At 47.4% G+C, this 25821-nt stretch overlaps 1 protein-coding gene across 8 annotated transcripts in view; it reads left to right on the forward strand.

Moving 5' to 3' along the window:
* LOXL3 (lysyl oxidase like 3) overlaps positions 1 to 25821 on the forward strand; it is a 98527-nt gene that overhangs the window by 35676 nt on the left and 37030 nt on the right. The window contains exons 6-15 of one of the 8 annotated variants that reach the window (XM_089665258.1): positions 2418 to 2477; positions 3893 to 3952; positions 10037 to 10096; positions 12251 to 12301; positions 15688 to 15922; positions 16010 to 16190; positions 16459 to 16613; positions 18181 to 18348; positions 22053 to 22208; positions 22420 to 22579. In XM_089665258.1, coding sequence (XP_089521384.1) covers positions 2418 to 2477; positions 3893 to 3952; positions 10037 to 10096; positions 12251 to 12301; positions 15688 to 15922; positions 16010 to 16190; positions 16459 to 16613; positions 18181 to 18348; positions 22053 to 22208; positions 22420 to 22579 — 1286 coding nt within the window. The remainder of the gene's footprint in view (positions 1 to 2417; positions 2478 to 3892; positions 3953 to 10036; positions 10097 to 12250; positions 12302 to 15687; positions 15923 to 16009; positions 16191 to 16458; positions 16614 to 18180; positions 18349 to 22052; positions 22209 to 22419; positions 22580 to 25821) is intronic. The other 7 variants (XM_089665252.1, XM_089665251.1, XM_089665255.1 and 4 more) reach the window with 7 other exon arrangements.

Raw genomic sequence — 25821 nt, forward strand, 5'->3', positions numbered from 1 at the left:
ATGGAGGAGACACGGACTGCGTTCACAGAGTTGGTGGAATGCGGAGAAGATGGAGGAGACACGGACTGCGTTCACAGAGTTGGTGGAATGAGGAGAAGATGGAGGAGACTCGGACTGCGTTCACAGAGTTGGTGGAATGCGGAGAAGATGGAGGAGACACGGACTGCGTTCACAGAGTTGGTGGAATGAGGAGAAGATGGAGGAGACTCGGACTGCGTTCACAGAGTTGGTGGAATGAGGAGAAGATGGAGGAGACTCGGACTGCGTTCACAGAGTTGGTGGAATGTGGAGAAGATGGAGGAGACTCGGACTGCGTTCACAGAGTTGGTGGAATGAGGAGAATATGGAGGAGACTCGGACTGCGTTAACAGAGTTGGTGGAATGAGGAGAAGATGGAGGAGACACGGACTGCGTTCACAGAGTTGGTGGAATGTGGATTTGGTGGGAACCCCCCGAAGAGTAGAAATCCTGAGTGGAGAAGATGCTGTAACGAGGAGTCCAGCACTCTTCTCCAAGTCTATGAAGTGTGGGTGGGGCTCTTCCTTGCTGCTGGTGATCATTTTCGGTTGGTTGGACATTTGATGTGGATTGCGGGATTCGGGTTCCTGGCAGATTGTAGCTTTAAGGTGCCAGAACTATAGAATGCTCCAACCTTCCTCTGCTTCTGAATTCCTCAGCACATGGTGTAAGCCCCGCCTACTTCCTTTCTGATGCATTGCATAGGACACATATACCCCTCCCATCACCCCCCATCACGCCTCATCACCCCTCATCCTCTTCCCTATGTCTCCTCCTTGGAAGAACGTAATCAACTCACAAGATTTCTGGCAGGATCCACAGGAATATTTATGTAGCTCTGGAACAAACACAACAAATACATTCAATGGAACATTTGGTGACCAAAAGGGAGCAGATAGGAACCGTTCCTTGTTGGAGCTCACGTGGACATTCAGTGATCAATACACCCGCCCAGTGCACTGCAGATAGGTCCTCTGCTGGTATAGCCAGTCCTTATATGTGGGCGGTGTACTCCTCCTGCAGCGCTGGGTCACATGTCTTCCCACTTTACCACTTTTCTGGTTCTGTAGACCCTGCCTCCCAAACCCCCGTTCCTGCCTGCCTCTCCAATGTCTTCTCCCTGGACTGACTGGCTTTGTTTTGTGTTTTATTCTTTTATTTGCCTCGGGGTAGTTGGGAAGATCTTCTGCTGCCATGACAGTCTTTTCTGATCATCGTATTTATTAGAAATGTGCCGTACTCTCTAGAGTAGACAAGGGATTCTCTGAAGGACTAGTGGATACTTAGCACAAGCTTCAACCCTTGTGTGGCTCTCATCTAGTGTAGATGGGAATTCCCTGAAGGACTAGTGGACCCCTACACACAACATGCTCCAGACCTCATCTGAGTCGTATCTAGAATAGACATGGAGGGGGTCTCTGAAGGACTTGTGAACAAATTGCAAGATCCAGAATCTCAACTGAGTCCTATATGGAATAGAAGGGGAGGGGGGTTTTGAAGGACTGGTGGACACCTAGCACAAGCTTCTCTAAGTCTTATATGGAGAAGATGGGGAGGGAGTTCTTTGAGGAACTGGTGGACACCTAACACAAGCTCTAGAGCTTCATGTGATCCTAATCTAGAGTAGACAAGGAGTGGGATCTCAGAAGGTCTAATGGACACTGAGCATCTGAAGTAGACAGTGAGAAGATTCTGTGAAGGACTATTGGACACCTAGCATAAGAATCGGACCATCATCTGAGCCTTTTCTAGAGTAGATGGGGTGGGAGCTCTCTGAGGAACTAGTGGACACCTAGCACAAACTTCAGAGCCTCATCTGAGTCTTATCTTGAGTAGAGGGAGTGGAAGTTCTTTGAGGGACTAGTGGACACCTAGCACAAACTCCAGGCCTCATCTGAGTCTTATCTTGAGTAGAGGGAGTGGAAGTTCTTTGAGGGACTAGTGGACACCTAGCACAAACTCCAGGCCTCATCTGAGTCTTATCTAGAGTAGAGGGAGTGGAAGTTCTTTGAGGGACTAGTGGACACCTAGCACAAACTTCAGAGCCTCATCTGAGTCTTATCTTGAGTAGAGGGAGTGGAAGTTCTTTGAGGGACTAGTGGACACCTAGCACAAACTCCAGGCCTCATCTGAGTCTTATCTTGAGTAGAGGGAGTGGAAGTTCTTTGAGGGACTAGTGGACACCTAGCACAAACTCCAGACCCTCATGTGAAACTTATCTGAGTCCCATGTGGGGTAAACGGGGAGAAAGTTTTCTGAAATACTAGTCAACACCTAGCACAAGCTTCGCCAAGTCTTATCTGGAGTAGACGAGAGGGAGTTCTTTGAGGAACTGGTGGACACCTAGCATAGGTTCCAGACCAATGTGTCTTTCATGTTTTTATTTTCACGTTTTCCAGAGAAGTAAAAACATCGGCAAACAAAAAACGTTCCACCAAGGTGACGAGCGCGGCCCGCAGGTAATGGTGCAGTTTATTTAGGGATCGAGACTAAATAAACTACCTGTATTCTGGACTAACAGTCCTAATATCTCATAATGTCTCGATTCACCCCCAAACCAATAATCACCCGCGTCCCCAATGCTTCTCTAACATTGTAATTCCATCACTTCCTAGTTTGCAGACCCCTGTACTAGTGGATACCTAGCACAAGCTCCAAACCCTCATCTGAGTCCTATCTGAAGTAAACAGGGGCAGGTTCCTCTACAGGACTAGTGGACACATAGCACACCCTCCAGAACCTCACCTGAGTCTTTCCTGGAATAGAAGGGTAGGGATTCTCCAAACAACTGGTGCACACCCAGCACAAGCTTTAGAGCCTCATCTATTGTAGACGGGGAGGACATTCTTTGAAGGACTAGCAGACATCTAGCACAAGTCGCAGGCCTCATCTATTGTGGACTGTGAGGACATTCTTTGAAGGACTAGAGAACACCTACCACAAGCCCCAGTCCTCATCTATTGTAGACAGTGAGGACATTCTTTGAAGGACTAGAGAACACCTAGCACAAGGCCCAGTCCTCATCTATTGTAGACGGTGAGGACATTCTTTGAAGGACTAGAGAACACCTAGCACAAGTCGCAGACCTCATCTATTGTGGACTGTGAGGACATTCTTTGAAGGACTAGAGAACACCTAGCACAAAGCCCAGTCCTCATCTATTGTAGACGGTGAGGACATTCTTTGAAGGACTAGAGAACACCTACCACAAGCCCCAGGCCTCATCTATTGTAGACGGTGAGGACATTCTTTGAAGGACTAGAGAACACCTAGCACAAGCCCCAGGCCTCATCTATTGTAGACGGTGAGGACATTCTTTGAAGGACTAGAGAACACCTAGCACAAGCCCCAGGCCTCATCTATTGTAGACAGTGAGGAGGATCTTTGAAGGACTAGAGAACACCTAGCACAAGCCCCAGGCCTCATCTATTGTAGACAGTGAGGAGGATCTTTGAAGGACTAGTGAACACCTAGCACAAGCCCCAGGCCTCATCTATTGTAGACAGTGAGGAGGATCTTTGAAGGACTAGAGAACACCTAGCACAAGCCCCAGGCCTCATCTATTGTAGACGGTGAGGACATTCTTTGAAGGACTAGAGAACACCTAGCACAAGCCCCAGGCCTCATCTATTGTAGATGGTGAGGACATTCTTTGAAGGACTAGAGAACACCTAGCACAAGCCCCAGGCCTCATCTATTGTAGACGGTGAGGAGGATCTTTAAAGGACTAGTAGACTTCCAGCACAAGCCCCAGTCCTCATCTGAGTCATTTCTGGAGTAGACGGGGAGGGGGTTCTTTAAAGGACTGATGGACATCTTCTACAAGTTCCAGACCAATGTGTCTTTCATGTTTTTCATTCTCACGTTTTTTCAGAGAAGTAAAAACATCGGCAAACAAAAAACGTTCCACCAAGGTGACGAGCGCGGCCCGCAGGTAATGGTGCAGTTTATTTAGGGACCGAGACTAAATAAACTACCTGTATTCTGGACTAACAGTCCTAATATCTGGTAACACCTGGACCCGAAAATCACCCGCGTCCCCAATGCTTCTCTAACATCGTAATTCCACCACTTCCTGCACACTGATCACACTGTATGGGTTCTATAGGTGGAATCCATATAAAGGGGTCTTCCGGCCCCACATTCCAGGGGTGGTCCGATCATGGAGGAACCGATCCCTGAAATGTATTGGGGTTGTGTCAGGCAGAGTTCATGGTGTGTCCAGTGATGAGTCCAGTACCAGCAGTGGGAGGAGAGTTGACAGGTAGTCTGTGGCCCCCATGGCTTCCTCTGGGCCCTTTGTCCATCTCAACTTCAGTGCCCCCGGTAATAGTAAAACCGAGAAATGTTCACCAATATTTCCCCATAGTGACCACCATGGGGCCAGTTCATCAATATGAGTGTCTTCTGGATTGGGCGGGGGTTTATGGTGGTCTCTGTAAATTATATGGTGGTCTCTGGATGTTATATGGTGGTCTCTGTAAATTATATGGTGGTTTCTGGATGTTATATGATGGTCTCTGGATGTTATATGGTGGTCTCTGGATGTTATATGGTGGTCTCTGGATGTTATATGGTGGTCTCTGGATGTTATATGGTGGTCTCTGGATGTTATATGGTGGTCTCTGTATATTATATGATGGTCTCTGTATATTATATGGTGGTCTCTGTATATTATATGATGGTCTCTGTATATTATATGGTGGTCTCTGTATATTATATGGTGGTCTCTGGATGTTATATGATGGTCTCAGTATATTATATGGTGGTCTCTGGATGTTATATGGTGGTCTCTGGATGTTATATGGTGGTCTCTGTATATTATATGGTGGTCTCTGGATGTTATATGATGGTCTCTGTATATTATATGATGGTCTCTGTATATTATATGATGGTCTCTGTATATTATATGGTGGTCTCTGGATGTTATATGATGGTCTCTGGATGTTATATGGTGGTCTCTGTATATTATATGGTGGTCTCTGGATGTTATATGATGGTCTCTGGATGTTATATGGTGGTCTCTGGATGTTATATGGTGGTCTCTGGATGTTATATGATGGTCTCTGGATGTTATATGGTGGTCTCTGTATATTATATGGTGGTCTCTGGATGTTATATGATGGTCTCTGGATGTTATATGATGGTCTCTGTAAATTATATGGTGGTCTCTGGATGTTATATGGTGGTCTCTGTATATTATATGGTGGTCTCTGTATATTATATGGTGGTCTCTGGATGTTATATGATGGTCTCTGTAAATTATATGGTGGTCTCTGGATATTATATGATGGTCTCTGGATGTTATATGATGGTCTCTGTATATTATATGATGGTCTCAGTATATTATATGATGGTCTCTGTATATTATATGGTGGTCTCTGTATATTATATGATGGTCTCTGTAAATTATATGGTGGTCTCTGGATATTATATGATGGTCTCTGGATGTTATATGATGGTCTCTGTATATTATATGATGGTCTCAGTATATTATATGGTGGTCTCTGTATATTATATGGTGGTCTCTGTATATTATATGATGGTCTCTGGATGTTATATGATGGTCTCTGTATATTATATGATGGTCTCAGTATATTATATGGTGGTCTCTGTATATTATATGGTGGTCTCTGTATATTATATGGTGGTCTCAGTATATTATATGGTGGTCTCTGTATATTATATGATGGTCTCAGTATATTATATGGTGGTCTCTGTATATTATATGGTGGTCTCTGTATATTATATGATGGTCTCAGTATATTATATGGTGGTCTCTGTATATTATATGGTGGTCTCTGTATATTATATGGTGGTCTCTGGATGTTATATGGTGGTCTCTGTATATTATATGGTGGTCTCTGGATGTTATATGGTGGTCTCTGTATATTATATGGTGGTCTCTGGATGTTATATGGTGGTCTCTGGATGTTATATGATGGTCTCTGGATGTTATATGGTGGTCGCTGTATATTATATGGTGGTCTCAGTATATTATATGGTGGTCTCTGTATATTATATGATGGTCTCTGTATATTATATGGTGGTCTCTGGATGTTATATGATGGTCTCTGTAAATTATATGGTGGTCTCTGGATATTATATGGTGGTCTCTGGATGTTATATGATGGTCTCTGTAAATTATATGGTGGTCTCTGGATATTATATGGTGGTCGCTGTATATTATATGGTGGTCTCTGTATATTACATGGTGGTCTCTGTATATTATATGATGGTCTCTGTATATTATATGGTGGTCTCTGTATATTATATGATGGTCTCTGTATATTATATGATGGTCTCTGTATATTATATGGTGGTCTCTGTATATTATATGATGGTCTCTGGATGTTATATGGTGGTCTCTGTATGTTATATGGTGGTCTCTGGATGTTATATGATGGTCTCTGGATGTTATATGGTGGTCTCTGGATGTTATATGGTGGTCTCTGTATATTATATGATGGTCTCTGTATATTATATGGTGGTCTCTGGATGTTATATGGTGGTCTCTGGATGTTATATGGTGGTCTCTGTATATTATATGGTGGTCTTTGGATGTTATATGGTGGTCTCTGTATATTATATGATTGTCTCTGTATATTACATGGTGGTCTCTGTATATTATATGGTGGCCTCTGTATATTATATGGTGGTCTCTGGATGTTATACGACCACTCGTGTTACATTGTATCTCCAGAGAGTGACTACTCGTGTTACATTGTGTCTCTGTCTCAGAAGGTGTGCAGTGTGCCCTATGAGGGACAGTAGGTGTGCAGTGTGCCCTATGAGGGACAGTAGGTGTGCAGTGTGCCCTATGAGGGACAGTAGGTGTGCAGTGTGCCCTATGAGGGACAGTAGGTGTGCAGTGTGCCCTATGAGGGACAGTAGGTGTGCAGTGTGACCTATGAGGGACAGTAGGTGTGCAGTGTGACCTATGAGGGACAGTAGGTGTGCAGTGTGCCCTATGAGGGACAGTAGGTGTGCAGTGTGCCCTATGAGGGACAGTAGGTGTGCAGTGTGACCTATGAGGGACAGTAGGTGTGCAGTGTGACCTATGAGGGACAGTAGGTGTGCAGTGTGCCCTATGAGGGACAGTAGGTGTGCAGTGTGACCTATGAGGGACAGTAGGTGTGCAGTGTGACCTATGAGGGACAGTAGGTGTGCAGTGTGCCCTATGAGGGACAGTAGGTGTGCAGTGTGCCCTATGAGGGACAGTAGGTGTGCAGTGTGACCTATGAGGGACAGTAGGTGTGCAGTGTGACCTATGAGGGACAGTAGGTGTGCAGTGTGCCCTATGAGGGACAGTAGGTGTGCAGTGTGACCTATGAGGGACAGTAGGTGTGCAGTTTTTCCTATGAGGGACAGTAGGTGTGCAGTGTGCCCTATGAGGGACAGTAGGTGTGCAGTGTGCCCTATGAGGGACAGTAGGTGTGCAGTGTGACCTATGAGGGACAGTAGGTGTGCAGTGTGACCTATGAGGGACAGTAGGTGTGCAGTGTTCCTCGGTGACACTTTATACCTCCAGTGGTGGGAATACATTTATCAGGACACATCACAGGATTGATGGAAGTTCTCATTATTGGCTCACATCCCGGAATGTGAATGGAAAATCTGCAACATCCGGAGCAAATCACCATCCAGCCAAAATACTCCTCGAAGGAAAGTGATTCTCTGTCACTCTGGAAGAGCCTTTCTGTCCGGACCTGAGGCCTCCATGGTGACCAGCTCATCTGTCCTCAGATCTTCTGACCTTCCCACCAGTAATTCTGGAATCTGGTGTTCAGACTGGAGACCAAGACTTGTGATCTACATATACACATCATCTACTCACTGGGGGAGATGTACTAAGACTGGAGCCCTCAGAATCTGGTGCAGCTGTACATGGGAGCCAATCAGCTTCTACCTTCAGCTTGTTCCATGAAGCTTTGACGATAAAACCTGGTAGCTGATTGGTTTGTAGGCGGAGCTGCACCAGATTTCTCCAGTTTTAGTCAATCAGCCTCATCCTGTGGAGGCCTCCTCTGTGTTACATGGAGACAGTGGTGGCCGCATCTGTTGACATGGTGATCCTGATTCATGGGAAATGCTGCAGCCGTTTCTCCTCCTATTAGGCCGTACGGTGGAATTGGCGAAGTCCGTTCTCCTGTCATCTTCTTCTATGCCGTTCTTCTGCTCCAGTGAAGAATTCCTTTGCTCCCGCCAGCACGGAAAGTTACAGTAGTTTCATGATCTGTTCATAACTAAATGAGAAAAACGTGTGGAGGAGAAGAACGTCCAACTGCAAACAATTCACATTGCGGGATAGATGAGGAAATGTGAAACTTTGTCTGAAATTCTACTGGGGCTGAACGTCGATTTTCTGGAGTACAAATCTAAGGTGTTCTTATGTATGCTGGAAGATGTCTCTACTGACCCTGATGTTTCTCCATATAGAATAGTCCTCTTCCAGTGAACCCCCCTCCAATGACTTCCAGTGAACCCCCTCCAATGTCTTCCAGTGAACCCCCCCCCCCAATGACTTACAGTGAACCCCCTCCAATGTCTTCCAGTGAACCCCCCTCCAATGACTTCCAGTGAACCCCCCCCATGACTTCCAGGGAACCCCCCTCCAATGACTTCCAGTGAACCCCCCCCCAATGACTTCCAGTAAACCCCCCTCCAATGACTTCCAGTGAACCCCCCTCCGATGACTTCCAGTGAAGGGTCCTGGTAATACGCCATCATACAAAGACATTGGAGACAATGGTGCTCTTCCAGCCTTGTGGTAAGAGTTTGGTGAAGACCCTTTTCTGTCCCCCAATGACCGTTCCCTGTGTACAAAGCCAGCTCCATAAAGACATGGATGACCAGTTTGGGGTGGAGGAACTCCAGTGTCCTGTACAGAGCCCTGACCTCAACCCTACTGAACACCTTTGGTGTGGAAAACTGATTTTTGAGTCAGGTCCTCTCTTCTAACATCAGTACCTAACCTCACGAAAGGGACCAAATTCCCACAGACATCCTCCAAACTCTTGTCCTTCATTCTTGCCAGAAGTAGTAGCCCCAAAGGGGACACCTCCATATTGATGGCCATGGGGGAGAGGCAACTCCATTTCAATGGTGGTGCCAAATCAATAGATGACCATCGGGGATAGACATATGCTGACAGGAACTTGGCAAAGTATCTGTGACCCGCTGTGTTGTCTCAACAAAACCTCTAGGAAGTGGATATTTCAGGCAAGGCTGCTGTTTGAGGAGAACTTGCGTCCAAGGCCAACATGCAAAGACATAAAGCTGGTATAAGAAGATTAAAGCAATGGAAAAGCCATGTCTTCCAACGAGAAATCTTCCACCAGACTTCCTATATCTGGATGGGATCTCAGTTGGGGAAAGACCGATGACACCTTCAACTTCCAATGTGCTCTGTCACTGGTAATCCTCTAATGGTTTGTGCGACCATCTCATTCATCTTCTTGTCCTGCTTGGTCATACAATGATAATAAAGTAAGATTCCCCTTTAATGGTCGGGGTGCGTTCTGTGGTGCAGACGGTGTTCCCGCACGACATTCTGATCCTCCCGAATTATAAAGGTCCCATAATACACCACACAAATTCAAGGGTGCTTCATGAGCTCAAAGATGAAGCCAGATGTCCTCCATGGCTCCCGGTCACCTCTAAAGGTCACTGAAACTTTATGGGAAGCTGTGGACCTTCTCCTCCTCCTTCATCCCTTCGGGGAAATGGAAAAGCAGAATCCACAGCACAGGGTTCTAGGCTTCCATAGAAGCATTCTTAGTAGGACTGAAGCTATTCTGGGGGCCCCATGCGCTCATTATTAGGTATACGGCGAGAGGTTCCTGGTACGCTGAACACACCATGAAGCACATATCTGTAGTATCACTGGCAGACTATTCCTGTCCCGACCTCTTCAGGTAAAACCTTCACCTCTGCAGTGACACAGTGACTGATTTCAGTGCTGCGCTCTGTGCCCCTCCCCCTCCCCCCATCTAATCTGAATGTTATTTCCTTACAGACGTGTGAAGAAACAAACAGCTTCTAAAAGGGTCTCCAAGGTGGTGGCTTCCAGCCCCAGGTATCTGGGACAGTTTATTCCCGAGACTTCCTCCCCCAAGAGGAACAGAGAATAAATTTCCTATTCCTTTAATGAAAACACTTTTATTTCCTGATTCCTGATATTGTTCGCGGCTATGCTTGCTGTGTGCCTCCTTCAGGTGCCTTCTACGCTTCTCCGCTTTGCTGCTGTCTGTCTGGTATCCCCGTCTGCTCTGTGGTGGGTTATTGTACCTCCACCATCATGATGTTCTCCTTATTTCTGCTCATTCAATATACATGGGGATGTCCTGCTACTTCTCCTACCTATTGATGACTATCTTATGAACCTTAGACCAACATGCCTGTCCTCATCTACCCTTTGGTTGACTATCCTATGGGCACTAGAATTCTAGGCCTGTCCTCATCTACCCATTGGTTACCTATTCTATGGACACTAGAATTCTAGGCCTGTCCTCATCTACCCATTGGTTACCTATCCTATGGACACTAGAATTCTAGGCCTGTCCTCATCTACCCATTGGTTGACTATCCTATGGACACTAGAATTCTAGGCCTGTCCACATCTACCCATTGGTTGACTATCCTATGGACACTAGAATTCTAGGCCTGTCCTCATCTACCCATTGGTTGACTATCCTATGGACACTAGAATTCTAGGCCTGTCCTCATCTACCCATTGGTTGACTATCCTATGGACACTAGAATTCTAGGCCTGTCCTCATCTACCCATTGGTTGACTATCCTATGGACACTAGAATTCTAGGCCTGTCCTCATCTACCCATTGGTTACCTATCCTATGGACACTAGAATTCTAGGTCTGTCCTCATCTACCCATTGGTTGACTATCCTATGGACACTAGAATTCTAGGCCTGTCCTCATCTACCCATTGGTTGACTATCCTATGGACACTAGAATTCTAGGCCTGTCCTCATCTACCCATTGGTTGACTATCCTATGGACACTAGAATTCTAGGCCTGTCCTCATCTACCCATTGGTTGACTATCCTATGGACACTAGAATTCTAGGCCTGTCCTCATCTACCCATTGGTTGACTATCCTATGGACACTAGAATTCTAGGCCTGTCCTCATCTACCCATTGGTTGACTATCCTATGGACACTAGAATTCTAGGCCTGTCCTCATCTACCCATTGGTTGACTATCCTATGGACACTAGAATTATAGACCTGTCCTCATCTACCCATTGGTTACCTATCCTATGGACACTAGAATTCTAGACCTGTCCTCCTCTACCCATTGGTTACCTATCCTATGGACACTAGAATTCTAGGTCTGGACTCATTTTCCCATTGGTTAACTCTCTTATGAACACTTCAACCGCTGATCTGTCCTCATTGGCCCATTCACTGACTATCTTATGAACACTAAACTCAAAGGCCTGTCCTCATTGGTCCATTCACTGACTATCTTATGAACACTAGACCCACAGGCCTGTCCTCATTGGTCCATTAATTGCCTATCTTATGAACACTAGACCCACAGGCCTGTCCTTATTGGCCCTTTGGGTAATGAACATCTTCCTGGTGGCCACGGGGTTTTGGTATTATTTCACAGTTCTGCCTCAGACACTCCATCCACCTCCCCGCTCTCATACGTCTTCTATGGGCCCTTCCGTGCCTTCTTCATCTCTCCGCACACAATTCCGTCTTGGCAGAAGAGCCGCTCTAGGCCTACTTACCTGAGAACACGTTCTTCTGCAGATCCGACTCATTGTAAAGATATAGTCTCGGGGGCTCTGTGAAGTCTTTGTGGGGCCGAGGGACAATAACTGATATCTCAGTGTTTGATGAGAAGCCACCCAAGGTCTTCTTTGCTGGAGAGGTCCCTGCACTCGGTTCCTGACTCCTTCCCATTACAAGGGGCTCTGTAAATGGCATGTTGTTGCCTTGGTAGACCTTCTGGTGTGACAGTACACGTGACGGGGAATTAGGTGTGAGGTGATCTATATGGATGAGCAATGAGGAGAACTTCTACAGCTGGGGAAATGTGGAACTTGTGCATACACAAGGCTTCAGCCATAGAATTCAGGACTGGCTAAGACATTCCCCGAATCTTTATCCTAACTGCTCATCTTTTCTCAGCACATAACCCAGCAGCAGCCGTGTGTCATATCTTTGGTGGATTGTGATTTCATGCCATTTGTCCAACAGATCTCTTCCTAGTCAAGAACCCAAAAAGAAGGAACTGAAGAACGGCGACAGGTAACAGGCCGCTTCCTCTATGTCGTGGTGGTGGAATGTGGTGGGAGGCTGGCCGGTACCTGGGGAGTCATGTTGTCTCTATTTGTTGTCCTTGTGGTGTCCTAGGTGGTGGTGGGGAAAGGGAGGAGGCTAAGTAGCTCCTGGGATACTATGTGGTCTGCTTACCTTGTGGTGTTGGTGGTGGGAGCTGACGAGGGGGCTGGGTGGTTCCTGGGGTGTCGTGTTTTCTTTGCTGTCCTTATGGTATCATTGGTGATTGGAGGGAAAGGGGGGAGGCTAAGTTGTACTTGGGGTACCATGTGAACTTCTTACCTTGTGGTGTTGGTGATGGGAGCTGGCGAGGGGACTGGGTGGTTGCTGGGGTGCTGTGTTGTCTTTGTTGTCCTTGTGGTGTCCTTGGTGGTGTTGGTGAGCAAAAGGGGAGAGACTAGGCGGTTCCTGTGGTACCTTGTGGTTTGCTTACCATGTGATGTTGGTAGTGGGAAGTGGCAAGAGGCTGGTTGGTTCCTGCAGTGTTGTGGTCTACTTACCTTGTGGTATTGGTGGAAAACAGTAGGAGGCTGGGCAGTCTCTGGGGTGTCATGTGATCTGTTGGCCTTGTTGCATTTTTTGGTGCGATATAGTGGGGGGGGGGGGCTGTGCAGTTTCTGGGGTGTCATGTGGTCTTTTCACCTTCTGGTGTTGGTGGTGAGACATGATTGGGGGCTGTACAGCTTCTGGGGTGCCATGTGGTTGCTGGTCTTGTGATGGGATTGGGGGGGCTTTTTATTTTCTGGGGTACTATGTGGTCTGTAGGCCTTGTAGTGTTGGTGTTGGGATGTGATTTGGGGGACTGTACAGTTTCTGGGATGTCATATGGTCTGCTGGCCTTGTAGTATGGTGGTGGGATGTGATTGGGGAGCCTTTTATTTTCTGCGGTGTCATGTGGTCTGTTGGCCTAGTGGTGTTGGTAGTAGGAAGTGATTGGGGGGCTGTACAGTTTCTGGGGTGTCATGTGGTCTGTTGGCTTTGTGGTGTTGGTGGTGGGATGTGATTGGGTGGCCTTTTTTTTCTGGGGTATCATGTGGTCTGTAGGTCTTGTAGTGTTGGTGTTGCAATGTGATTGGGGGGCTATACAGTTTCTGGGGTGTCATGTGGTCTGCTGGCCTTGTAGTATTGATGGTGGGATGTCATTGGGGGGGCTGTACAGTTTCTGGGGTGTCATGTGGTCTGCTGGCCTTGTAGTATTGATGGTGGGATGTGATTGGGGAGCTGTACAGTTTCTGGGGTGTCATGTGGTCTGCTGGCCTTGTAGTATTGATGGTGGGATGTGATTGGGGGGACTGTACAGTTTCTGGGGTGTCATGTGGTCTGCTGGCCTTGTAGTATTGATGGTGGGATGTGATTGGGGGGACTGTACAGTTTCTGGGGTGTCATGTGGTCTGCTGGCCTTGTAGTATTGATGGTGGGATGTGATTGCGGGGGTTGTACAGTTTCTGGGGTGTCATGTGGTCTGCTGGCCTTGTGCTGTTGATGGTGGGATGTGATTAAGGGGGGGGGGGCTGTACAGTTTCTGGGGTGTCATGTGGTCTGCTGGCCTTGTAGTATTGATGGTGGGATGTGATTGGGGGGACTGTACAGTTTCTGGGGTGTCATGTGGTCTGCTGGCCTTGTAGTATTGATGGTGGGATGTGATTGCGGGGGTTGTACAGTTTCTGGGGTGTCATGTGGTCTGCTGGCCTTGTGCTGTTGATGGTGGGATGTGATTAAGGGGGGGCTGGCCAGGCCCCTCAATAAGTCTATAGTTCAGTTTTATTTCAGGGCTGGTGAAGTCCATACTTGTGGAGGTCAGGTCTCGACCAGGCCCCTCAATGAGTCTGTAGTTCAGTTTTATTTCAGGGCTGGTGATCTCCATACTTGTGGAGGTCAGGCCTCGACCAGGCCCCTCAATGAGTCTGTAGTTCAGTTTTATGTCAGGGGTGGTGATTTCCATACTTGTGGAGGTCAGGCCTCGACCAGGCCCCTCAATGAGTCTGTAGTTCAGTTTTATTTCAGGGCTGGTGATCTCCATACTTGTGGAGGTCAGGCCTTGGCCAGGCCCCTCAATGAGTCTGTAGTTCAGTTTTATTTCAGGGCTGGTGATCTCCATACTTGTGGAGGTCAGGCCTCGGCCAGGCCCCTCAATGAGTCTGTAGTTCAGTTTTATTTCAGGGCTGGTGAAGTCCATACTTGTGGAGGTCAGGCCTTGGCCAGGCCCCTCAATGAGTCTGTAGTTCAGTTTTATTTCAGGGCTGGTGATCTCCATACTTGTGGAGGTCAGGCCTCGACCAGGCCCCTCAATGAGTCTGTAGTTCAGTTTTATGTCAGGGGTGGTGATTTCCATACTTGTGGAGGTCAGGCCTCGACCAGGCCCCTCAATGAGTCTGTAGTTCAGTTTTATTTCAGGGCTGGTGATCTCCATACTTGTGGAGGTCAGGCCTTGGCCAGGCCCCTCAATGAGTCTGTAGTTCAGTTTTATTTCAGGGCTGGTGATCTCCATACTTGTGGAGGTCAGGCCTCGGCCAGGCCCCTCAATGAGTCTGTAGTTCAGTTTTATTTCAGGGCTGGTGAAGTCCATACTTGTGGAGGTCAGGCCTTGGCCAGGCCCCTCAATGAGTCTGTAGTTCAGTTTTATGTCAAGGGTGGTGATTTCCATACTTGTGGAGGTCAGGCCTCGGCCAGGCCCCTCAATAAGTCTATAGTTCAGTTTTATTTCAGGGCTGGTAAAGTCCATACTTGTGGAGGTCAGGCCTTGGCCAGGCCCCTCGATGAGTCTGTAGTTCAGTTTTATTTCAGGGCTGGTGATCTCCATACTTGTGGAGGTCAGGCCTCAGACATTTCCCGTAACAAGTCTGTAGTCTAGTTTCAAGAGAAGTCATGGTGACTGGAGACTCTGCTCCTCTGACGTAAGATGAGGCAGTGCTTCATGCTACATATTCTTTCTTCCACATCTTCTCCACCAGAAATCCACAATCTCCGAGTCCTTCGGTTCTCTATCATCTTTTCCAGTGAAGGACAGTCACCTTCCTTGTCATCCTCCATCATGGATGGCCTTTCAGTAACGTGTACATAGCGAATGCCTTGTATTATTAATATCTTTGTGTTTGAAGGAAGCATATGGGCACCTCCTTGTCCCCGTGTCAGGATCACAATGTTGGTTGCCTTGCTGATATCTTGGTTGTCACTTCAGTGTCTTCTGAGAACAAACCCGTCTGTTGCCTCTGCAGATGAATAACTTCCATTCTACTTTGTGGAGTCGATGGTGTAATATTGTTGATTAGGCAGAAGCCTCTCCTGGCCTGTGTCTGGATCTGGATTGTCCCGCCATTTGCACATTGTCAGTTGCCTGCTCTTCTTCTCATACACAGGTTGTATCTGGAGAGACAGAAGCCATCTTTTCGATTGCACTCGGTGAAATGTGGCGGCACTGAAGTGCACCTTTCTCTATGTCCCTTCGAATTCTACAAAGTGAACAGTACAGACAGCTGTCAGGACGGAGCGCCGGTTGTGATAAGTTGTACAATTGGACCGGCCTTTGTGGGCCATGGAGCTCCAGCCCAGGCAGCCATAAAGAAGAAGAAGTTATCACAGCCACAACGTGAGGTCCGTGAGTATGCTCCAATGGACCTGCATCCATAGATCTACTGACTTAAGAGAACCAACCATGTTTATTTATCCTCTTCATTGCAGGAGGTCATTCGGCTGAAGGGAGGCGCTCGTCCAGGAGAAGGCCGAGTGGAAGTCTTAAAGAAGGGAGAATGGGGAACAGTGTGTGATGACCGATGGGACTTACAAGCCTCCAGTGTGGTGTGTAGACAGCTGGGCTTTGGAAGTGCCAAAGAGGCTTTAACAGGGGCACGAATGGGGCAAGGTAAGAGACTGGGAGGATCTGAAATTCAACATCATTACTGGATGTGGATACCACCATGCACAGCTGTATAACAACAATATATAGGGCCATTTATCCAAATGTACATCCACAGCTGGTGCTTTTGGTAATCTAACCTTATATTGGGACATTTTGTCTGTTTCTTCCATCATCTGGTTAGTTTGAGACATTCAGGAGATATCAGTGCACTTTTCTGAAGTTCATGGATAGATCTTGAAGAATCCATTGACACGTCATCCTTCTGTCACAGGCATGGGTCCAATCCACATGAATGAAGTGCGGTGTACGGGAACAGAAGACTCCCTCTTTGACTGCCAGTACAAGAACATCACACAGGAGGACTGCAAACACAGCGAGGACGCCTCTGTCAAGTGCAACATTCCATACATGGGGTATGAGAACACGGTCAGTAACGCCATGATTTCCTCTACAAGCCTGTGAGATTTGTATCCTCAGTTCTGATTATTGCCTGGGTTGTAATTGTGATTGTGGAACATTGTGGGAGAGACAGAGAACTGGGAAGGATTTGGGAACTGTTGTGTGGATGGGAAGGATGGAAAATTCTTCAGAAGAGTATCCTATTGTGGATGGAGTTTACTACATTGAGTGATGTGTTGTAGGACATGTGAGGGTTTTCTGGAGATGGAGAAGGAAGAGTCTTCAGAAGAGTATGGTGTTGTGGATGGAGTGGAAAATATTGAGTGGTGTTGTGGGACATGTGAGGGTTTTCTGGAGATGGAGAAGGAAGAGTCTTCAGAAGAGTATTGTGTTGTGGATGGAATGGAAAATATTGAGTGCTGTGAGGTGGGACATGTGAGGGTTTTCTGAAGATGTGGAAGAGAAGGAAGATTCTTCAGAAGACTATCATATTGTGCATGGAGTAAAGTACATTGAATGAGGGTTGGTGGGACATGTGCAGGATTTCTGGAAATGTGGTGGAAAAGGAAGAGTCTTCAGAAGAGTATTGTGCTGTGGATGGAGTGGGAATGTATTGAGTGATGTTAGGTGGGACATGTGAGGGTTTTCTGGAGACATGGAGGAGAAGAAAGACTCCTCAGAAGAGTATGGTGTTGTGGATGGAGTGGAACATAGTGAGTGCTGTGAGGTGGGACGTGAGGGTTTTCTGGAGATGTGGAGGAGAAGGAAGATTCTCCAGAAGAGGATTGTGCTGCGGAAGGAGTATGAATGTATTGAGTGATGTGAGGTGGGACGTGAGGGTTTTCTGGAGATGTGGAGGAGAAGGAAGGTTCTTCAGAAGAGTATAGTATTGTGGATGTAGTGGGAATGTATTGAGTGATGTGAGGTGGGACATGTGAGGATTTTCTGGAGATGGAAGAGAAGGAAGAGTTTTTAGAAGAATATCTTATTGTGGATGGCAGTGTGCTCGGAGGTGGAGGAGAGAAGAAAGATTCCGTGTCTGATTTAATTGAAATCCTTTGAGATGTTTGGGAACATAAAGGTTCACAAAAGCCATGAATACCTCCAAACCTCTTCTGAAGTGCAGCTATTTTGTCCAGTTTTCTGACCACAGAGCCCTGAGATTAAAGCTACAAATGGCAGCAGAGGTGGTGAACCTGATCCATGTCAACGAATGGATGGCTTTCTCAGCACAAAAGAAGCTAGTCCATGTCTCTGATGTCATCTTTTGCTTTGTGAATAAAAATGTGGTTGGTAGGAATTATTCATCTGACCTCCAACGCTGGGCTAGCAGAGCAATCTCTGGTGCTTTAAGATCACAGGCCATACCTGACTCATTTGCTGTGTGTCAAAAATTTATGGTCAGGTGAATAAAATCATTAGGGTAGCAATAACTTAGCGAGATCAATGTCCTGAGCGATCTACAAGATCCATCCCCATTTTCAGATATCAGTCTGGTAGAGAAAAGCTTCTCCCTATGTTGTGAGGAGAGCAAGACTTATATGTGCCAAAGCAGAATTCTTTTCACTGTAGCTCCTTCTCCCTTAACTCCCAGATTCGCCTGCACGGGGGGAGATCCCAGCATGAGGGGCGGGTGGAGGTTTTATGGGGACCTCGAGGACAAGAACGCTGGGGCCTGGTGTGTGGAGAAGGCTGGGGAAGTAAAGAGGCCAATGTGGTCTGCCATCAGTTGGGTCTCGGATTCGTCAGCAGTGCACTGCAGGTACGTGGAATCTATGGAGGGTCTTCACACTGCCTTAATCCTGGAGATAAAGAACTATACGGGGTACCAAACCCAGCAAAGGTGGGACAGCAGGCCCTTCCAGGATGAATACATAGCACTGGGCAGAAAGCCAGAGGGAACTGTATGTCATGTAGAACTGGAGGAGGAAATACATATGAAGACTGGGGGGATCCTCAGAGAGGGCCAGAAGGAATGATGTTGGGTCCATAAAGGTTAAATCTTATGGTAAGACCTCCGCTGATACAGATATATCGCTCTTCCTTCAGCTGATTGTTGGTGGCTGGGTTCACTAACCTCACCTGGGTTCACTAACCTCTCAGTGCTGCTCTTCTCACCCTCAGCTCCATGTCCACTCATTTATCTGAAGGTTAGCACTCTACCCAGAATCCCCCGTTAGTACATAAATGATTGAGATGGAAGCAGATGGTATATAGATGATGAAGTAAGGACAGATGCTCCCCTTCATTCCAGAATTAGGCCCCAATAAGCTGAGACTTGGCTGGGAATGACTATGACCACACACAGATGCAATGATATTGGTCTGTTCTGGCCATTGCTTGTGGAATCTTCCACTGCAGCAGAGTCATGTTAAAAGTCCACATTTCACAGCTAGGAATGAATACATGTGCAGCTGTAGTAATGCAAACATTACAGAACTCTGGGAAGAGCACGGATGAGCTTTCATATGGGACGGACTCTTCCTTATTGGTTCATTCCTCACAGATGAGGACCTGTTGCTTTTTTTCTTGTATCTTTGGAGAACCTTTTTGATATAAGTTGTCTACTGCTACAGCCATGATTAGTCCTAGTTTATCAGAAACTCAGAAACACCGCAATACAACTATCTGATGTCCATGGGGCACCAACACACGCCACACAAGGAGAACACTAACTGCCCATGGGGCACCAGCGGACACTGCAACGTATGACCATCAGATGTCCATGGGACACCAGCAGCCACTGCACAGTATGACCATCAAATGTCCATGGGACACCAGCAGCCACTGCACAGTATGACCATCAAATGTCCATGGGACACCAGCAGACACTGCAGAGTATGACCATCAAATATCAATGGTACACCAGCAGACACTGCACAGTATGACCATCAAATATCCATGGTACACCAGCAGACACTGCACAGTATGACCATCAAATATCCATGGTACACCAGCAGACACTGCACAGTATGACCATCAAATGTCCATGGGACACCAGCAGACACTGCACTGTATGACCATCAAATGTCCATGGGGCACCAGCAGACACTGCACAGTATGACCATCAAATATCCATGGTACACCAGCAGACACTGCACAGTATGACCATCAAATGTCCATGGGACACTAGCAGCCACTGCACAGTATGACCATCAAATGTCCATGGGACACCAGCAGACACTGCACAGTATGACCATCAAATATCCATGGTACACCAGCAGACACTGCACAGTATGACCATCAAATGTCCATGGGACACCAGCAGACACTGCACTGTATGACCATCAAATGTCCATGGGGCACCAGCAGACACTGCACAGTATGACCATCAAATATCCATGGGACACCAGCAGACACTGCACTGTATGACCATCAAATGTCCATGGGACACCAGCAGACACTGCACAGTATGACCATCAGATGTCCATGGGACACCAGCAGACACTGCACAGTATGACCATCAGATGTCCATGGGACACCAGCAGACACTGCACAGTATGACCATCAGATGTCCATGGGACACCATCAGACACTGCACAGTATGACCATCAGATGTCCATGGGACACCAGCAGATGTCCATGGGACACCAGCAGACACTGCACAGTATGACCATCAGATGTCCATGGGACACCAGCAGACACTGCACAGTATGACCATCAGATGTCCATGGGACACCAGCAGACACTGCACAGTATGACCATCAGATGTCCATGGGACACCAGCAGACACTGCACAGTATGACCATCAGATGTCCATGGGACACCATCAGACACTGCACAGTATGACCATCAGATGTCCATGGGACACCAGCAGATGTCCATGGGACACCAGCAGACACTGCACAGTATGACCATCAGATGTTCATGGGACACCAGCAGACACTGCACAGTATGACCATCAAATGTCCATGGGACACCAGCAGACACTGCACAGTATGACCATCAAATGTCCATGGGGCACCCGCAGAAACCGAACAATAAGACCATCAAATGCCCATGGGGCACCCACAGAAACCGCACAATAAGACCATCAAATGCCCATTGGGTACCAGAAAGCACCACATAATAAGACCACAAATGTACTGTATATGGGTAACCAGCTGACACCACACAATAAGATCACCAAATGCCACCAGCAGACACTAGTAATAGTGAGTAATACAACCATCAAATGTTCATGTAGCACCAGTAGCCACCACACAATACAACCATCAATGTCCACGAGGAACCAGCAGACACAAAATATAACCATTTGATGTCCATGGGACACCAACAGATGCCATGCTATACAACCATCAATGTTCATGGGGAACCAGCAGAAACCACACAATATTACTATCTAATGTCCTTGGGGCACCAACAGACACCATACAACAAAACCATCCAATGTCCATGGGGCAACAGCAGATACCACACAATATGACCATCTAAGGTCCATGGGGCACCAACAAACACCACACAATATTACTATCTAATGTCCTTGGGGCACCAGCATAAACCACACAATACAACCATCTAAAGTCCATGGGGCACCAGCAGACACCGGCAGAAACTTGTTTTGGAGAGTGAAGTGATCAGATAGGTTGAAAAGTTGAACAATTGCTTTTTTATTCTCCCAGATATGCCAAGATCAGAGCTGTCTCTATGCACCACCTTGTCTATCTCCATAGGCTAAATACAGATAGTTGCACCATGTAACCATTCCTGAAGCCATACCGGCTATAACACACTGAGGGTGATGTAATGGACCTACTTTTTCGAATCTAAGGCCAGTTTTGCTATTATGTACACCCAGCCTGACCCCATGTCTATCCTCTGCAATAGTAGGAGATGACACAGTATTGGACCTCAGTGAACGTTGGGAAGAGTATGAGCTACTCAACGAGGCTTCATAAAACATGAACCTGACAATACAAAGTCCTATGGAAGGGGTCAGTTTCCGTGTCTGCCATATGCATGTCAGCTCCTCTGTGCTTGTCTCTGTGTGGTGTAGGGGTTGCTGTGTGTTGGTGTGTTCTCTGTGTACATCTGTCCAGTGTACGTGTTGGTGTGTTCTCTGTGTACATCTGTCCAGTGTACGTGTTGGTGTGTTCTCTGTGTACATCTGTCCAGTGTACGTGTTGGTGTGTTCTCTGTGTATGTCTCTCCTGTGCTCCTGTTGCTGGTTTTCATGGATGGGCTGCTATATGTACATGGTTTGGTTTGAGGTAAGTTTGCCGCATGCTTTGTTTCTCCCAGGAAGCCTCCAGTCTTGCCTTGTTGTTCATGTGTCTCCCTGAAGAAGCTTGCCTCTGCTTCTTGTAAATATGAAATTTTCCTTCAGTGTCTCTTCATATTTCTGATGTCCAGAGTCGGTTCCAGCTCACGGTGTCTGTCCACGTTGTGTTGCCATGTACTTGACCTTAATGGTGCTTTGTCTGATGTCTCTATGTCACTGCTTGCTGCACTCCGGCTGCCTCACAGATACGCATTGTTGGGGGGCGCTCACGGTATGAAGGGCGCGTGGAACTGAAGCTTGGAACATCTTGGGGTTACCTGTGCAGCGATGGCTGGACCACTAAGGAGGCAATGGTGGCTTGTCGGCAGCTCGGCTTGGGGTACTCTCTGCATGCCGTGACGGTACGTACAGTGGAGGGTCTTACCTGTTCCCATGTCACGTATATGAGAATAAATTGTATGGGCTCATAGGACCTCATAGAATGAATAGAGGGTCACAGTACCATATAGAAGAGGGGTACACAATAATTGGAGCAGACTCTGCATGGTGCAATATTTGAGGTTTGGAGAGTTTGTTCTGCTTGTGCTGTTATGTATTACTGTCTGCACCCAGGAAACCTGGTACTGGGACTCCAGCAATGTGACGGATATGATCCTGAGTGGGGTACGCTGTTCCGGCAATGAGATGTCTCTACAGCAGTGTTCTCATCACCGCGCCGTCAGCTGCAAGAACACCGGCTCACGCCATGCAGCAGGAGTCATATGTTCCGAAAGTGAGTATGATATTAAAGATATTGTATGATGCTGCATAAATAGTCAGAGAATGGAAAAGTAAGGCCTTCACCTCTGTAGGTTGGCAGGTCAAAGGATTTACTACAATCTAGTCCAGTTCCCATGAGTGCAGGTCTTGTATTAGGTGACTAGTCATTACCTTTGTAGAAGGGGCGGAAGCTTCAATGGCTGGAAATGGAGTTCAGTTTCAGAGGGTGGTTCTAGTAGCTGGAGAAACACGGCTCCTCAGGTATTGGAGGAACATGGCTCCTCAGGTTTTGAAGGAACATGGCTCCTCAGGTATTGAAGGAACACAGCTCCTCAGGTATTGGAGGAACACGGCTCCTCGGGTATTGGAGGAACACGGATCCTCAGGTATTGGAGGAACATGGCTCCTCAGGTATTGAAGGAACACGACTCCTCAGGTTTTGAAGGAACACGGCTCCTCAGGTATTGGAGGAACACGGCTCCTCAGGTATTGAAGGAACACGGCTCCTCATGAATTGGAGGAACACGGCTCCTCATGAATTGGAGGAACACGGCTCCTCAGGTATTGGAGGAACACGGCTCCTCAGGTATTGAAGGAACACGGCTCCTTAGGTATTGAAGGAACACGGCTCCTCAGGTATTGAAGGAACACGACTCCTTAGGTATTGAAGGAACACGGCTCCTTAGGTATTGAAGGAACACGGCTCCTCAGGTATTGGAGGAACACGGCTCCTTAGGTATTGAAGGAACATGGCTCCTCAGGTATTGAAGGAACACGGCTCCTCAGGTATTGGAGGAACATGGCTCCTCAGGTTTTGAAGGAACACGGCTCCTCAGGTATTGGAGGAACACGGCTCCTCAGGTATTGAAGGAACACGGCTCCTCAGGTATTGGAGGAACATGGCTCCTCAGGTTTTGAAGGAACATGGCTCCTCAGGTATTGGAGGAACACGGCTCCTCAGGTATTGGAGGAACACGGCTCCTCAGGTATTGGAGGAACACGGCTCCTCAGGTATTGGAGGAACATGGCTCCTCAGGTTTTGAAGGAACATGGCTCCTCAGGTATTGAAGGAACACGGCTCCTCAGGTATTGGAGGAACACGGCTCCTCAGGTATTGAAGGAACATGGCTCCTCAGGTATTGGAGGAACACGGCTCCTCAGGTATTGGAGGGACACAGCTCCTCAGGTATTGAAGGAACACGACTCCTCAGGTTTTGAAGGAACACGGCTCCTCATGAATTGGAGGAACACGGCTCCTCATGAATTGGAGGAACACGGCTCTTCAGGTATTGGAGGAACACGGCTCCTCAGGTATTGAAGGAACACGGCTCCTTAGGTATTGAAGGAACACGGCTCCTTAGGTATTGAAGGAACACGGCTCCTTAGGTATTGAAGGAACATGGCTCCTCAGGTATTGGAGGAACACGGCTCCTCAGGTATTGGAGGGACACAGCTCCTCAGGTATTGAAGGAAGTCCAATAGATTGGGGACATAAAGACGAGGGGGATCAGTTACAATATAGTTGAGTGGATTGGGGGTTACGAGTGTTGTTCAGTGTGGACATATGGATAAAGATTGAACCATGGGTCTGTATAGTCCACAGAATGGAGGAGAAGAGAGTTACTAAAACTGGAGCACTCAGAATCTGGTACAGCTGTGCATGGCAGCCAATCAGCTTCTACCTTCAGCTACTTCAATTTAGCTTTGACAATAAAACCTGGAAGCTGATTGGTTACTATGCACAGCTGCACCAGATTTCGCAGTCACCAGTTTTAGTAAATCTCACTCAAAATTCAGTAAATATGGACTAGATCCAGGGGATTGGGAAGTGGGGTGGTATAGATCAATCAGAGATGAAGATTGCAGCATGGGTCTGGATGGTCCAGGTAGAGGATGGGGGGGGTGGGGGTGTAAACTATGGTAAGTACACAAGCATGGGTCTGGTAGGTCCAGGTAGATAATGGGGGGGATGTATACTATGGTAAGTACACAAGCATGGGTCTGGTAGGTCCAGGTAGAGGATGGGGGGGGTTGTAAACTATGGTAATACACAAGCATGGGTCTGGTAGGTCCAGGTAGAGGATGGGGGGGGGGGGGTGTAAACTATGGTAAGTACACAAGCATGGGTCTGGTGGGTCCAGGTAGATAATGGGGGGGATGTATACTATGGTAAGTACACAAGCATGGGTCTGGTGGGTCCAGGAAGAGGATGGGGGGATGTAAACTATGGTAAGTACACAAGCATGGGTCTGGTAGGTCCAGGAAGAGGATGGGGGGATGTATACTATGGTAAGGTAAGTACACAAGCATGGGTCTGGTAGGTCCAGGTAGAGGATGGGGGGGGGGTGTATACTATGGTAAGTACACAAGCATGGGTCTGGTAGGTCCAGGTAGAGGATGGGGGGGGGATGTATACTATGGTAAGGTAAGTACACAAGCATGGGTCTGGTAGGTCCAGGTAGAGGATGGGGGGGGATGTATACTATGGTAAGTACACAAGCATGGGTCTGGTAGGTCCAGGTAGAGGATGGGGGGGGGGGGGATGTATACTATGGTAAGTACACAAGCATGGGTCTGGTAGGTCCAGGTAGAGGATGGGGGGGGGATGTATACTATGGTAAGTACACAAGCATGGGTCTGGTAGGTCCAGGTAGAGGATGGGGGGGGGGGGATGTATACTATGGTAAGTACACAAGCATGGGTCTGGTAGGTCCAGGTAGAGGATATATGGGGTGCGATTATTATAAAATACGTCCAGTAGATTGGGGGGTATAGACTAAGGTTGGAACATAGTTAGAGAAGGTAAAGGTCTGATGGGTCCAAGTTCATGAGAGACGGGGTGCAGTTATTATAGAATAAGATCAGGGGATTGGAGGAGAAGGTGGCATAGACTACGGTCAGTACTGGGGATTCATGGGTCTGATGGGTCCAGGTTGAGGACAGACGGGGTGCAGTTTTTATAGAATAAGTCCAGTGGATTGGAGGAGAAGGAGGCATAGACTACGGTCAGTACTGGGGATTCATGGGTCTGATGGGTCCAAGTTGAGGAGAGACGGGTTGAGTTTAATAGAGGATAAGTCCAGTGGATTGGAGGAGAAGGAGGCATAGACTACGGTCAGTACTGGGGATTCATGGGTCTGATGGGTCCAGGTTGAGGAGAGACGGGGTGCAGTTATTATAGAATAAGTCCAGTGGATTGGAGGAGAAGGAGGCATAGACTACGGTCAGTACTGGGGATTCATGGGTCTGATGGGT

This window comes from Staurois parvus, unplaced genomic scaffold, assembly GCF_062004578.1.
Source record: "Staurois parvus isolate SC_StPar_1 unplaced genomic scaffold, SC_StPar_1.0 ptg002163l, whole genome shotgun sequence".
In the NCBI taxonomy this organism is placed as follows: Eukaryota; Metazoa; Chordata; class Amphibia; order Anura; family Ranidae; genus Staurois; species Staurois parvus.